At 48.6% G+C, this 16,270-nt stretch overlaps 1 protein-coding gene across 1 annotated transcript; it reads left to right on the forward strand.

The window, feature by feature from the left end:
- Positions 1-7,019: 7,019 nt before the first annotated feature.
- On the forward strand, positions 7,020-10,629 carry LOC146396925 (ral guanine nucleotide dissociation stimulator-like). The gene is made up of 5 exons (XM_084993356.1): positions 7,020-7,186; positions 8,314-8,507; positions 9,136-9,195; positions 9,364-9,557; positions 9,821-10,629. Exons 1-5 carry the CDS (start codon positions 7,049-7,051, stop codon positions 10,099-10,101), a joined length of 867 nt encoding a protein of 288 aa, XP_084849482.1. The 5' UTR covers positions 7,020-7,048; the 3' UTR covers positions 10,102-10,629.
- The last annotated feature ends 5,641 nt before the right edge of the window (positions 10,630-16,270 follow it).

The raw sequence follows: 16,270 nt of genomic DNA on the forward strand, positions 1-16,270 counted from the left end.
GGCCCAGGAACTTCCACATGCTGGGGTGCAGCTGTTAAATTAAAAAACAAAAGCAGGAGTCCCATCGTAGGGCAGTGGAACCGAATCCAACTAGGAACCATGAGGTTGTGGGTTTGATCCCTGGCCTCACTCAGTGGTTTAAGGATCTGGCATTGCCATGAGCTGTGGGGTAGCCCACAGACACGGCTTGGATCTGGTGTTGCTGTGGCTGTGGTGTAGGCTGGCAGCTGTAGCTCTGATTAGACCCCCTTGTCTTGTCAGGGTGCGGCCCTGACAAGACAAAAAAAAAAAAAATGCAAATTTTTTCCCTTTGCTTCACAAGATAGAAGTTAAGCAAAGCATGCATTTCAACCTAGGAATTGAAGACAAAATTTTAATGTATTCTGTTTTGGAGTAGAGTCGATATAAAATATTGTGTTAGTTCCTGGTGTTCAGCAGAGTGATTAACTTTTATAAATATGTCAGTATATACTTTGTCATATTCTTTTCCATTATAGGTCATTACAGGACATTGAATATACTTTCCTGTGCTGTTCAGTAGGCCCTTGTTTAGTTTCTATCTAACAGTTTGTATCTGCTAACCCAACCTCCTAAAATAATACTTCCCCACACCTTTTCCTGGTTGGTCACCTTAAATTTGTTTTCTGTGTCTGTGAGTCTGCTCTGTTACATAAACTAGTTCATTTGTGCCATATTTTAGATTCCAATAGAAGTGATATCAAATGGTATTTGTCTTTGTCTTTCTGACTTACTTTACTCAGTATGGGACTCTCTAGGCCCATCCATTATTTCCTGCTTTATTATGACTGTACAGTGTTTCTTCTCCTTGATCCATTTGTGCATCAAAGGGCATTTGGTTTGCTTCCATGTCTTGGCTCGTGTCAGTAGAGCAGCTGTGGACATTGAGGTGCATGTAACTTGTTGAATTATACTGTTTTCCAAATATGTGCCCAGAGGTGGGATTTCTAGGTCATCTGGCAACTCCACTTTCGGTTTTTTGAGGAACCCCCATACTGTTTGCCATTGTAGCTGTACCAATTTACATCCCCACCAACAGCGTAGGAGGGTTCTCTTTTCTCCACACCCTCTCCAGCATTTCTTATTTGTAGACATTTTGATGATGACCTTTCTGATAGATGTGCGATGACACCTCATTGTGGGTTTGATCTGCACTTGTCTAATAACCAGCAATGCCAAGCATCTTTTCATGTGCCTATTGGCCATCCGTATGTTGAAGAGGAAATTGTAAACATTGGAAATGGAGTTGGAAAGCAAACACTATGCTTGGAGGATTCAACCAAATGCTGGTTTTGGGAAAGGGAAAGTGGTTGTTTTTTAATTGGAAATAGATAAACCCTGTCAAGCCAATAAAAAATTAGTTTAATATGAAGAAGAAATGTACAAAAACAGAATTCTAAAAATGATGGACATCTTCATACCTGTGTACCTGACATTTTAGGCTGTATAAATAATTTTCTGAAAGACAAAATTTATCAGGATAAAACCTAGAAAGACAGAAACTCTGAAGAGACCACTTCTGTAAAAGAATTCTGAAAACTGGTCACACCTTCACCTTGGGGTGGCCTGAGAAGCTGACTCCTTCAAGCTCTTGGAAAGCTTTGGCGGCATTTCAGAAGGGTAACTTCCCCTGGTCCCAGCATCCATGACATTCTCCATGACAAAACTGGGGCCTCACGTAAGTTTCAAACATACATGTCGAACTTCCAAACAACACATAGTTTACTTGTTTTATACAAAGTAGTTCGTGTCTCTTAACCCTTTACCTCTGTCTTGTCCCCCCTTCCCTCTCCAACCTTGTGAGTAGTTTGTTCTCTGTGTCTATGAGACTTTCTCTTTCCTTAGGTACATTCATTTATTTTACGTTTTAGATTCCACTTATAAGTAAGTGTGACATCAGTATTTGTCGTTCTCTGACTTAGGTCACTAAGCATGATATCCTCCTTGTCCATCCATATTGTTGCAAATGGTAAAATTTCTATACCTGAGTAATATTCCTTTTGTGTATGATTAATATATATGTTAATATTGAAGTTCCTGCTGTAGCCCAGTTGGTTAAGGCTCTGACTGCAGCTTGGGTCACAGCAGAGATGCGGGTTCTTTCCCTGGCCCGGGAACATCCATATGTCAACTTCTATATATGTTTATTTAAATTGCATATGCCAATATGTATGTTTATTTATTTATGTATAATTTATACACACACACATACACACACACACATATATTTTAATCCATTAATCTGCTGTTGCTGGGTTAGATTGCTTTCATGGCCTGCCTATTGTAAATAGTGCCACTATGAACATGGGGTGCATGCATCTTTTCAAATATATTTTTATTGTCTTTAAATATATATCAAAGATGATATTGCCAGATCATATGGTAGTCTTATGTTTAGGTTTGTTAGGCAGCTCCATACTGTTTTCCATACTAGCTACACCAACATACATTCCCATTAACCGTTCCTTTTTTCTCTACATCCTTGCTAGCATTTGTTATTTGTGGTCTTTTTGATGAGAGCCTTTCTGAAAGATGTGGGGTGATTACTCATTGCTGTGTGATTGACACCTCTCTGATGACTGATGATGTTGAGCATCTTTTCATGTGCTTGTTGTCTATGACTGTGTCGTCTTTGGAAAAATATCTAATCAAAACTTCTCTCCAATTTTAATGACATATGGTTTTTGTTTGTTTGTTTGTTTGTTTTGCTGTTGAGTTGTAGGAGTTCTTTATATATTTTGGATATTAATCCTTCACTAGGTATATGACTTGCAAATATTTCCTTCCATTTCCAATCTTCTTATCACTTGATCAATGGGTTCCTGGGCTGTGCAGAAGCTTTTTAAGTTGCTGTAGAACCCCTTGTTAATGTTGCTTCAGTTTCTTTGCTTTTGGAGTCAGAGCCAAAAAATCATTGTCAAGACTGATGTTAACAAGCTTACTACCTATTCTTTTCTATGAGTTTTGTGGTTTCAGGTCTGCTATAAAAGGGTTTAATTCATTCTGAGTTCATTTTTGTATATGATGTAAGATAATGGTCCAGTTTGATGGCTTGTATGTAGTTGTCCAGTTTTCCCAACACCTATCATGGCAGAGACCATCCTTTCCCCTGATGTACATCTTTGGCTTCTTTTAAGTTACCTGACCAGATGTGTGTGGCTTTCTTTCTGGGCTCTATTCTCTTCCATTGGTCTGTGTGTGTGGTTTTCTGTCAGTATCATACCGTTTTGATTACTATAGCTCTAGTTTACTTTCTACTTCTCTAAATCCAATGTGGAAAAAAAGGGATGTGGCCTGGCTCTGGGCATCAGTGGGGGCTTTTCCTCTGGTGGTCACCAGGGGGCTCAGAGCCTGCTGGGGTCCCCTGCAAGCTAGAGGCTGGATGATTCTTGTTGTTGGGCACCTGGGGTCACCTAGGATCCCAGCCTCCTGCCACTTCCCCCAGCAAGTCCTGGGCCCAGCAGAATAGAGTGGCAACTCCCAGAATTATGGAAAGATCCCTGTGGGGAGGGACTGAGGGCCCAGGGCTGAGCTCCAGCCTTTGAGGTGAAACCTGAAGAGCGAGTCATCCAGGTAGGGAGCCCAGTGGTGACCAGGCAGGGCTCTGAAGGCTGGGCAGGGGTGCTCCTTGGAGGGAGAGACAGAGGCCAGTGTGGCTGCACTGAGGGAAGCAGGCCAGGTGGGCTGCTGGCAGGAGGAGGGGCTGGAGGTCTGGCCGAGGACTGGGTCTTTTCCCCAAAGTGCTGCTGGAGGATTTCCTGTGTTAGCAGACTGACAGGAACACATTTACCTTTTTTTCTTGAGGAGGTGTGGGGAGTGGCACAGCTGAGGAATGTGGAAGTTCCCCGAGACCAGGGATGGAACCCCAGCCACAGCCATGGCAATGCCGGATCCTTGACCAGCTGTGCCAACAGCTGGAACACCAGAAATGTCTTTTGGTTTATTTTTTACTTTTATTTAGTAAGTTATAGTTGATTTACAGTGTTGTGACAATTTCTGCTAAAAAGCAAAGGGACCCAATCATACATATATATATTTTTTACTTTTAATCTTTTTAATTTTTTTTATTTCCCCAATACATTATCTTTTTCTACTGTAAAGCATGGTGACCCAGTTATACTTACATGTACACATTCTTTTTTCTCACATTATCACGCTCCATCATAAGTGACTAGACATAGTTCCCAGTGCTACACAGCAGGATCTCTTTGCTAATCCATTCCAAAGGCAATAGTTTCCATCTATTAACCCCAAGCTCCCCATCCATCCCAATCCCTCCCCCTTCCCCTTGGCAACCACAAATGTGTTCTCCATCCATGACTTTCTTTTCTATGGAAAGGTTCATTTGTGCCTTATATTAGATTCCAGTTATAAGTGATAGCATATGGTATTTGTCTTTTTCTGACTCATTTCCCTCAGTATGACAGTCTCTAGTTCCATCCATGTTGCTGCAAATGGCATTATTGTGTTCTTTTTTATGGCTGAGTAGTATTCCATTGTGTATATATACCACCTCTTCCTAATCCAATCATCTGCCGATGGACATTTGGGTCATTTCCATGTCTTGGCTATTGTGACTAGTGCTGCAATGAACATGCGGGTGCATGTGTCTTTTTCAAGGAAAGTTTTGTCTGGACCAATGCCCAAGAGTGGGATTGCTGGGTCATGTGGTAGTTCTATGTATAGTTTTCTAAGGTACCTCCATACTATTCTCCACAGTAGCTATACCAGCTTACATTCCCACCAACAGTGCAGGAGGGTTCCCTTTTCTCCACACCTCCTCCAGCATTTGTTGTTTGTGGACTTATGAATGATGGCCATTCTGACTGGTGTGAGGTGGTATCTCATGGTAGTTTTGATTTGCATTCCTCTAACAATCAGTGACATTGAACATTTTTTCTTGTGCTTGTTGGCTAAATGTATTTTTTTAAAAGAAAGAAATACTTTTCCAAACTCCCCATCTTGGGTCAGAGGGAGTGCGAAATGAGAGCAAGGAGCATGAATTAGGGGCAGTGCCAATGGAGGGCTGGCCTAGGGGAGGGGAGGAATGCATTTTGAGGTTGGGAGCAGGACCCGGGGATGAGCTGGTTGCATGTGGGGAAGAAGAAGAAAGAGGGAACAGACAGTGCCCTGGGTTCTGGTTGAGCAGGAGGGAGATGGAGCTGCTGCCTGGATATGGGGGTGGAGGAGGGGAAGAGATTTCCAGAGGCCAATGGAAACTTAGGCATTTATAGTATATGTATATATAAACCAGATCAAAAGAAAACAAGAACCTATTGTTTTTTTTTTTTTTTTTTTTGTCTTTTTGCCATTGCTTGGGCCGCTTCCGCGGCATATGGAGGTTCCCAGGCTAGGGGTCTAGTTGGAGATGTAGCTGGCAGCCTACACCAGAGCCACAGCAACGCAGGATCCGAGCCGCGTCTGCGACCTACACCACAGCTCACGCAACACCAGATCGTTAACCCACTGAGGAAGGGCAGGGATCGAACCCGCAACCCCATGGTTCTTAGTCGGATTCATTAACCACTGTGCCACGACGGGAACTCCGGACCTATTCTATATACAGAAAACAATATTCAATAATTGAAACATTGATAACGGAAAAGAATCTGGAAAAGTATATACATATGTATGCAGAAATGATTCATTTTGCTCTACACCTAAAACTAACACAACTTAATAAATCAATTATAATTCAATAAAATAAAATTGGACACTAATGAGTGATCAGTTCTGATCCATTTTCCTAAAGGAGTCCCTGGAGAAATTGCTTACCAAGGTGTTTTTATTCCTTTCTTTCTTTCTTTTTTTTTTCTCAAATTTAGCATGTGAAGTTCCTGGGCCAGGGATCAAACCCAGGTCCCAGAAGCAACCCTAGCCACTGCAGTGACAGAGCCAGATCCTTAACCAACCAACCGGGGTATTTCAGGCCAGGCTCAGGATGTTCTCACTGATCTGATGAAAAATTCCCTTTTTGCTCCTTTGACACTGTTTCTACTGGAGTTGGCCCTGGATAAGGAGTCCAGCCACCTTGGTCTTGGTTTTTAAGGGAATGAGCATGAAGGCAGCAGCACTGAGCTTGTCAAGGCTCATCTGGTGAAGGCGCTTGTCATCTGCCACCTGTCCTGGGGCCACTGTGTGTCCAGCCAGAGAAGCTAAGCCTCGCACCATGTGCCCTGTGAAGGGGACAGTCCCCACAGGCTGCACTGTGGCTGTGAGTGAGGACAGGGGAGCAGACTGTCTGTATCCGTCATTCCTGCTCCTGCGACCCGTGCCACCTGGTCTGACGTGTCTGCGTCCCTAGAACAAGGCTGAGACCCTGTCAGCAGGTGTGTTGGGAAACTAGAAACCCTATGATCTTAGGAAGCTCTGGTCCCTCCCTCCCTGGGAGGGGGCGGTTTCCTTCTGACCCCCAGGGAGTGAGCACAGGCACACAGGCTTGCACACATTCATACACACACACTCTAGCACAGGTACGTTCAATAAAAATCTTGGGGTGTGATCAAAGAGAAACAGCCATGGTGGAGGTAATAAGAGGAAGAGAAAAGGGGGTGAAGTCGTGACCCACACGTGCCCCTCCCACATGCTCGGGTCTCATCCCATGTGTGCCTTGAGGACACCGCTAGAAGGACCTGCTCTAAACACCACACTGTGCAGGTGGGGGTCAGACAGGCATCCAGACACAGGGACTCACCCAGGATGGAGACCAGGTGAGAAGGGGAAGTTGAGTCTGGAACCAGGTCTGTCTTCTCAGAGCCACACACAGCCCCTCCCAGGGCACTGTGCAGAGGGCTGTGTGGTGTGACTGGGTGACATGGGGACTGCATGAACCAGGGGTGAGGATCAGCAGCCCAGAGGGCTGTGTGCTGGGGGCTGTGTGAGGAGACCATGCCGCTGAGGGGACCCAGGAAGTGAGGTCACTTCCTTGGCAATGGACCCCAACAGAATTGGAACCCCGTAACCAGGCGCCCACATTCTAGAGCCAGCCCCACAGCCAGCTCACTTGGCTGAAGGCAGTTGAGGGAGAAAGATGTTCTCCTGCTGTGTCCCGACTCCCCGGGGCTTCTGCTCCAGGAAACCCTGGAGGGAGAGGATTTTCAGATTCTGTCGCCACTGGTTCAAACCTCAACCCCGATGCCACTGGTCCTTTAGGAGGAAGTCCCCGAAGGTAACCACCGGTGGCCTGGGGCAGGCCAGTGAGCCTCCCCCACCTACACTCATCCCCCTGTGTGTGGGGGGGATGAAGGGGACCTGAGGGGAGGTGTCCCCTCTGGGCAGGAGCAGGAGGGCAGGCCCTTGGCAACCTGCTGACCTGTCATGGTCACAGCCCAGCACAGGGCTGGCAGCAGGAAGGAGGAGCCTGAGGTGTGTCTTGTCCGTGCCTGTGGATCCCGGGCCCTCAGGGGCTGGGCTTTTCTCCATCCCTGGGGGAGGTCTGTGCAGAGAGTGGTGAATAAGTGTCTGAAGAGGGGTGTCTGGTGGCTCTGAGAGCAGCGAGGACAGCAGGCAGGGCTCTGAGGCTGATGCCTGCCTGCCTGCCAGGCACTGTGTTTCCAGGACTCAACAAAAAAGAGGGGACAGGAGGCAGGCCCTGGAGCCACCTGCTCCATCTCCCTATAGGAGGGGCCGGTCCGCCCCACCCCAACTGCCAGTGCCCAGGCCAGGCTCAGGGTGAGCACCAGCCATGGGGAGACTCCACCCCAGGAGGCCTGGGTCCCAGAGCCACCCTGCTCCTCCCCGGGGCTCCCTCCCGGGGTCATGCTCCCAGAGGAACCTGAACCCCCATCTCCCTCCCTCCCATCCTCATGTCCCAGACCCTGCCCTGTCCACATGCAAAGTCACTGTCCCCACATTTGTGGCATCTCAGAAAGAGACACTGATCAGTTTTCCATCATGTACACCCACAGTGCTGCTCCAGGTTTTTTCTATGGATTCTCCTGTTCTGACTCCATCCCCAGGTGTGTACGTGGGCCTGACAGTCCTGAGCCCTCTCCCTCTGGGATCAGCCTCTGTGTTCTCATCTCTAGAATGGGAGTGTGGATCAGAGTCTCAGGGCTGATGCAGTGCCTACAGGGTGGAGCCGTCAGGACTGTGCTCCAAACTGCCTCCCACATTGAATCATCTCCCACCGCCAGTTCTGCTGGGGATGCCACAACCTTTATGCTGCTGAGGACTCTCTGGCCACCTCTGACTACTAGTCTCCGAGGCTGGGGATTCGATCTGAGCTCCGGCCTGCGCCCTCCTGGTGTCCACATTGTTGCCTCTGACCCACGTCTCTACTCTGTTCCACCCCAGGGGGAAGATGTGACCCCAGTGGGCAGGCGTGGGACCTGCATGGTGGGGAGTGTCCAGGGAGGCCGGCTAGACAAGCTGGTGGCAAAGTTGGCGCCCACCTTGCTGGGCGGTGACCGCTCCTTCCTCCTCACCTTCCTGGGCACCTACACGGCTTCTGCCACCACCCAGCAGGTGCTGGACCTTCTGTTCCTAAGGTGAGTGCCCTACCCCTTGTGGCACATGGGTGACTGGGCCACCTCCCAGCTATGACATGTGGGAAGGTCACCACACCGCTCTGAGCCTGAGTGTGCCCTCTGCTCACCCAGGTAAAGAGAGGACCAGCCCCCTGGGGTGATGGAGGGACTGAGCGGGTCCATCATGGCAGGTGCTTCTGGGGAGCTGGCCCTGGGGGAAGGCTGCTGAGGGGCTGGGCTTGTGCTGCTCTCTATCTTCCTCCTTCCCTTGAGGAAGCCTCTGCCTCATTTGGGACTGTGCCTGTGACCTTGGGCTGAACTGTGTCCCATTGGAAAGGTGCTGGGGGGTTCCCTGGGGGCTTCCCTGTCCTGGGGGAGTGAGAACAGGGATCTCTGGAGACCAGCCGTGGGGCCCAGGCTGCTCAGATCTGCGTCATGGGGCTGGTTGGGCTTCTTCCTTCTGCAAATATCTGGGACGGTCCCCTAGGCACAGGCACTTCTCAAAACAAACAGCATCTCATGCATCAGGCAGACCACGGTCCTGCCCTCCGCGGCCTCCCTGCTCCCGGGGGTCACCCTGTCACACCAGCCATCACATCCAGGTGAGTCCTCAGTACAGCCCAGCTGACACCTTCCTGGCCTCCTCTAGGTACGGCTGCATCCTCCCCTACGCTGAGGAGGACGGCGGGCCCCTGCACCAGCTCAGAATGTGAGTGGCTTTGGATCCCAGGGGGAGGGGCTCTCTGCTCCAGAGAACAGCGGGGAGGTGTGGGGCCTGGGGATGGGAGGGGCTGCCAGGAGCCCGGGTCCCACACGGGGCAGGGTGGAAGGCAAGGCCGGGCCCTGACTCTGCTGCCCCCCTCCCGACCACCCCCAGGGCCATGACCTCCATCCTGGGCACCTGGCTGGACCAGTATCCTGAGGATTTCCACCAGCCTCCCGAATTTCCCTGCCTGAAGATGCTCTTGGCTTACCTGGAGCTCAGCATGCCTGGCTCAGCCCTGGAGCACAGTGCCCGCCTTCTCCTGGCACAGCTGGAGCATCTGGAGCCCATGGAGGCAGAGGGTGACGGTGAGGGGTCCTCGGGGTGGGTGATGGGCGAGTGGGGAGGGGACGGGGCTGGGCCTCACAGAGCAGAGCCTCCTGAGGCTGGAATTGGGCAGGAGCCATGAGGAGGCTCAGATCACTCTTCCCCTGGACTGCAGCCTGGGAAGACTTCCTGGGGGTGGCACCTTGGCCTGAGACTTCGCTGATTGGCATGGAGGAATTGCCTGTTTTGGAAGGCATGCGGTAAGGCAGTCCTATTGAGGATATTTTCTCTTCTTGAACTACAGGACCAGCTCCAGAGCAAGCTCTAGAAACACCTGGAGACCCAGAGCCAGCTACAGCTCTCGTGCCGGCTGCAGCTCCACAGCCCCAGCAAATTCAAACCATAGCGCTTATTCATGTTCAAGCTTTAGGTGAAGGGGACATGCCAGCTCCGGTGCCAGAGCCAGAGCAAGCTCAAGCCTCAGCTCTCGTTCATGTTCCAGCCTTAGATCAAGGGGACATGCCAGCTCCAGTGCCAGAGCCAGAGCCTGCTCATGTCCTAGCTGTCGTTTCAGATCAGAGCTAAGAAACCACTTTCTCAGCCTCCACTTCTAGATCCACACGTGGTCCAGCATCAGCTGCTCCCAATTTCAAAGCCTGAATCATCCCAGAAACCTGTCTCAGTGCTTCCCCTCCAACCTCAGCCCATTTCCCCCACAGCCTCTGCTCCAGAGCTGAAGCCTCAGCAAGGGCACTACCCCTGCTCTGAGCCCATCAGGCTTGGGCACTCGCTGTGGCCTGGAATGTCCTCCAGCTCCAGGTCTAGGTCTAGACACCACGGCAGAACCCGTTCTTTCAGCTACTCCAGGGCTGGCGCCAGCTCCTCCCTTAATATCCCTGGAGCTGGACCAGGTCAGCAAGAGCCATGAGCACTGGCTCCTGTGGTGCCTTCAGGGCCAGAGGACGAGCTGCCCCAGTGCCAGCAGCAGCCCTAGAGGCTCCCTTCCCTTCCCCGTAAGTCCATATTCTCACATTTGGTTCTTCACTGTATATAGCGAATTATTTATTCTAGGATATAGATCTCACTTGAAATAAAATTGAATATTTTGATCATTGAAATTGTACATGTGAGTGACATGAAGGACACTCGCCATGTTACATGACCCCTCTGTCATCTCTGTTTCGGATCATTTGCATCAAGGGCAACTCTATCTGTGTTAGTCACTAAACCCCCGACCTTCGGCGTGGGACCCTCCATATTCCTTATTTATTTTTAAATTTGTGCTATAGTTGATTAATACTATTTTGTCAATTGCTGCTGTACAGCAAAGGAACCCAGTCATCCATATATACATATATGTATACATTCTTTTTCTCCTCTCAGTATTCCTTAAATGTCTATGCATTTATCAATTCCTGATTTTGCTTAACACTAGTAACATAAACTTTGGCGTCTTGTGTCTGTCTAAGACATATATGAAGAGACTGATTTTCTTTTTTTTTTGTTTCAAAAACAACACTGAAAATTTTAAGCAATGGACCACAATGATGTGAGAAAAAGAATGTATACATTTATGAGTAACTGGGTCACCATGCTGAACAGTAGGAAAAAAAATGAAAGGTAAAATAAAATATTCAGTCATATTAGTTATAAAATATCATGTAAGAAAAAAAGTTTTTAAGCAATAGAGTTCCCGTTGTGACTCAGTGGTAACGAACCCAAATGCATCCATGAGGATTCTGGTTTGCTCCACGGACTCGCTCAGAGGGTTAAGGATCCAGTCTTGCTGGGGCTGTGGTGTACTCTGGCAGCTGCAGCTCCTGGATGGGAACTTCCATATGCCACAGGAGCTGCCCCCAAAAAACAAAATATATATATATTTTTTAAGGCAGAGCTTGGAGTCAGAGGCACAGCTTTGGTTGTGCTTGATCCAGGGGACCATCTGAGGGGCAGAAGCAGGACCCCCTGAACCCCTGTGAGCAGAAGGAGTCTCACCTTATCAGGCACTCAAGGAAACTGCAGGAAGGTCAGAGCCTAGGGCCAGGGGGCTTTGCAGCTGAGCCCCTCCCCACCCCCACCTCAGGCTCCCCCAGCAGTGACCCACCGCCCTGCCCCCGGTCCAGCGCCAGGGCTGACATCCCTGCCCCTCACCCTCTGCAGAGGGAGGAGCTCGGGCTTTGGTCCAAAACCACAAATGGAGAGGACAGAGGTTCTACCCGGTCTATGAAGGTGAGGCCAGGGGGAGTCCAGGGTTGGAGGCTGCTGGGAGCGGCCAGGGTCAGCATCTCCTCTCTGCCCAGAGCTGGAGGCCCCGATACAGAGAACCTAAGTCCTTGCAGGGAGGGAATTCTGAGCTCTCCTGGAGAGGGAAAGACAGAAGCCCCTGATTCCTTGGGAGCAGACAAAGCAGAGGTCAGAGGACTGAGGGGAGGGCTGCCTGGCTACCTGAGGCAGCCTGTGATGGTTGGGGGCACAGGCTCTGTGTGGTATGTAGGGCGTGGCCAGTAATCATGGCATCACCGTCTCTCTGCAAAACCAAATTTGCCTCCAGAAAAAGCCTTCAGTAGAAACCATCCCTTGTCCACCTGGAGGCTGTGGGAGCCAGCGATGCTGTCCAGCTCCCAAGCAGGGGGAAGGGTTGGGGTCGGGGTGTCCCACAGAGGTAAGGGCAGCTCAGGTGGGTTGAGGTGGCCAGGGGAGGGCACTGTGATTGGACCCCATATTTGTCCCCTGAAGCGGGGGACACACATGAGGGGCAAAGTATTCAGGTCACGTCACTCAGAATACTCAGTGACCACAGCAGGGACTGTGGCTGCAGGTCTTGTCCAGTGACAGGGCTGGTCTGAGTGTGGTGGCATGGACCCCAGGACTGCAGAGCCAGCCTAGGTCACCCCCTCCTCGACCCCCAGGGGAAGAAATGCTTTCTGGGGGAACAATCGAGTCTGAGGAGCTGGGCTTGCAAGGCAGAAAGGACAGAGCAGATGGAGCAGGAGGTGGTGGCAGCAGGGTGCTCACAGCGGGGACCCCACCTGCACTTAGAGCCTGGGCTCTGGAGTTCTGCCGTGGCCTCGGCTCTGGTCACGGGTCATGTCACTGAATCTGCAGAGCATGTCCACAAGGTAATGGAAATACTGCCCCCGTTTACTGCTGAGGAAATAGAACCATAATCCAGCCATGCCAACTCCATGCGGTCGGATGTATTATCGACTTCAAATGGATCAAGAAAAAGATCCTTTGAAGAGTTTGGACATCTGATATTTCACCTAGATCCATTGAACGAGTGCACATAATTGTTACTGAGGAAATCTTAGTAATCTTTATCTGCTACTGGAGGGCTTTAACCATTAATTTGTGATGGGGAAAGGAAACCTGCCAATTTTCATGAAAAACTGATCCCTAAGACACACTTGCCATTACTTAGAAAGAAAGATGGGTAAACTTTCATTCACTGTGGTACATTTTCAAAGCAGGGACAAGGAAATGATATGACTCATTGAGGATTCCTCTGGAAACTATTTTCTCAATGCCTCTCTTCACAGACTGGTATGATGCTGACTGCAATGATGATGAAGTTGAGAATAAGAAAATACTGAGGAATCCAAGTTCTCTGAGGCCAAATGATTGGGTCCGAAGAGCAGGCTTAGACTGGAGGGTTCAGTTACCAAGACAAAATAGATTTTGTTATTTTCAATGTACCCGGTTGATGGCTTATTTAAGTTGTTCCTAGAGCTCAGGTGATTGTGTGCATATTAGCGTAGGCTGAATTAGTTCTGCCCACTGCCCAGATGTCAGCACCTCTCCCTCTGCAGCCCCCACATCACGGCACTGGGTGGGAGGGTGGGAGCTCACTTTGGGGAGCCTCAGTTCTTCACCTGCTCAGTCAGGAACCCAGAGTCCTCCCATCCTGCGCCTCCTCCGGGCCCAGGACTCATCCCCATCTGCCTCCATCAGCACAAGGAACAGGCACCTGGAGAGACGCATGGGGGAGGTTACACTGGGCCAGGTCTGGAAGGACACACGTCCCTTCCTCTCCTGCTTTGCATTGACCTGTGGCTACAAAGGAGGCTGGAACATCCCCCAGCTCTGCCCCAAGAAGGCAACAGATTTCTATGGAAAATCGACATTGTCAGCAAAGAGCAAGTAATTCATTTCTAGCTATTGTGTTTTCAGATGCATACTGAGTATTTACTATAGGAGAAGCACTGTGCTGAGACCAGCCTGAGAACTCATTAACAGCAAGTCTGTGAAAGTGAAATTGTTAACATTGGCTTCTTAGGCTGACAGAACCCTGGGACCCAGCTGCACTCATGCCATTTCTCAATTGGCCACAGGAGGGCGGTGTTTACCCGCTTCTGACAAACACAGCCCCATTCAAAATCGACCACCTTCTGAGGGAGCCTTCACCAGAAAGTGTTTCAGAAACATCCTGGATTGATTTCATCTGTGTTCATTCACTTCTCTTCCTCAAACTCATCTTGAAGTTAGTGAAAATGCACTACAAATAACAAATAGAAGGTGAACCACTGCCTGGAGAGTGTCCCTGTGGCTTATCAACAGGGAAAATGAGGTGTCCAACCCACCATCTGTGCCCATCTCTGTCCCCTCCTCTCTCCCTCCAACCATCTAGAAACATCTCTGTATGTAAAACAGCTTTTGACAATCTGTGTAAAGTAGTCGAGATATTTTCTATCTTGTTTGGCTTTTTGTGATAGGAATTTGGGTGGCGTGTGGTCTGCCCACTAAGGCAGTGGGAAATTCCATGGCACCCTAGGAAACAGTTGAAGGTGGGCTCTAGGTCTCAGTGGGAGACCGTAAAGGGTGAGCTCTCTTGCTCACCACAGCCAAGGTCAGGGCCATACTCTCTCCATCCCCAGTGCCCTGATTTCCCTGGGGACCCTGGGCTAAAATCCTGTCTCTCCTGCAGGAGGATCGGGGTCAGGCTAATGAACAATGGTTGTGATCACTGCAGAAGTGAGATGAGGTTGTGCATTTTCAATTCTCAGCTTTATGTCTCTGTTTCATTTGTGATTTCACTTTTATAAATGGTGTTTGCAAGGGTCCAGCCTCATCCCTCCACAAGTGGATGTCACGTTCTCCCAGACCCTTTAGTGGACAAGCCTGGCTTTCCCCCTGGAATGATCTTGCCACTCCTGTCAACACTCACTAGACCTTCCATGTGAGGGCGTGTTTCTGGGCTCTGGATTCACCACATTGATGTGCAATTCTGTTTTTATGCCAGTGCCCAACTGTCTTGATTGGTCCTTTGCAGTAAGTTTGGAAATCAGGAAGTGTGCCTCCTCCCACGATGTTTTTCTCCCTGAGAGTGTTTGTTTCTGGGCGGGGGGGTGGGAGGGGTCTATCCTGTGTAACGTGAATGTTAAGAGGTGCTTTTCCATGTAGGCTGGGGGTTGCCTAGGGATTGCAGTGGGATTGTAAATTACAATGTGAAGTATTGAGGTTTTAGCAGTGAGAAGTCTTCCAATCCATGAAATTGGTACGTGTGTCTTTTAATCTCACAAGGTTTCTCAGTTTTCACGGTAGGAGTCTTTGCCTCCTTTGTTAAGTTTTTTACTAAGCGGTTCATTGATTGCTTTTCTTTCTGGTGCCATTGTAAATAAAATTGTGTCCTTCATGTCTTGTTCAGTTGGATCTGATTGGTGTACAGAAAGGCAAAGGATTGTTCACGTTGCCTGTATCTGGTTACTACTTTTCTGAATTCACTGGTTAGTTCTAACATTCTTTTGGAGCATTCCTTAGGATTTCTCCATATGAGATCTTCTCCTGTGTGACCAAAACTAATTCTACTTCCTCCTTTCACATTAGGGTATAAGTGATTTGTGCATTGATGGGGGGATTGATGGATGGATCTTTCCTACCTGCTGTGGGGCTAAAGCTATCAGTACTATGTTGCACTGGAGTGCTACAACCCGGCATTCTTACATGCTACCTCATCTCAGAAGATGCGTTTTTATTCTCTTACCATTGAGTGTAGTGTTCACTGTCAGTGATGGCATTGTAATTTCCTCCAAACCTAGTGTGTTGAGTGATTTAAATTCCGAAACGGTGTTGGATTTTTCCCATTGCTTTTTCTGCATCAGTTGAGATGGTCATGTTTTTCCCCTTCATCCTGTTAATTGGAACATTACGCTGATATGTTTCCTAGGTTGAAGCATTCCTATACCTCTTCATTTATAATTTCACATTCAGGCCTTACACCCCACCCACCTACAGTCTCTGTCTGGCAACACCCATCTGTTCTCCAAACCTATGAGCTTGGACTTTTAAGGTTCCATGTGTAAGTGAGCTCATGACCTTCAGTCTGAGTTATTCCACTTAGCCTAATGCCCTCAAGGTCCTTCTATATCGTCACATGGCAAGATGTCATTCTTTTGTTTGCCTGAATAATATTCCATTGCGTAACCACAGCACAATTTCTTTTGTAATTTTAATGTTAAACTTTATGTGTGTGTGTGTGTGTGTGTGTGTATGAATATATATATTTTTATTATTCAAATTCCTTCCCCATGTAGGTTATTACAGAATATTGCAGAGCTTTCTTTATGCTCTATCTAGTTTATATACAGCAAGGTATACATATTAATCCAAAATGCCCATCCATCCTTTCCCACTCCCTTTCCCCTTTGCTAACCATAAATCCATTTTCACCGTCTGTGATTCCGTTACGGTTGTACAAATAAGTTCATTTTGATCATTTCTCTTTAGATTGTACATATCAGTGATATGATATGATATT

This window comes from Sus scrofa, chromosome 14 (genome assembly GCF_054392235.1).
Source record: "Sus scrofa isolate SSC_HxYL_T2T_F1_AM1 chromosome 14, Sscrofa_HxYL_maternal_Yorkshire_Landrace_v2.0, whole genome shotgun sequence".
Taxonomy (NCBI): Eukaryota; Metazoa; Chordata; class Mammalia; order Artiodactyla; family Suidae; genus Sus; species Sus scrofa.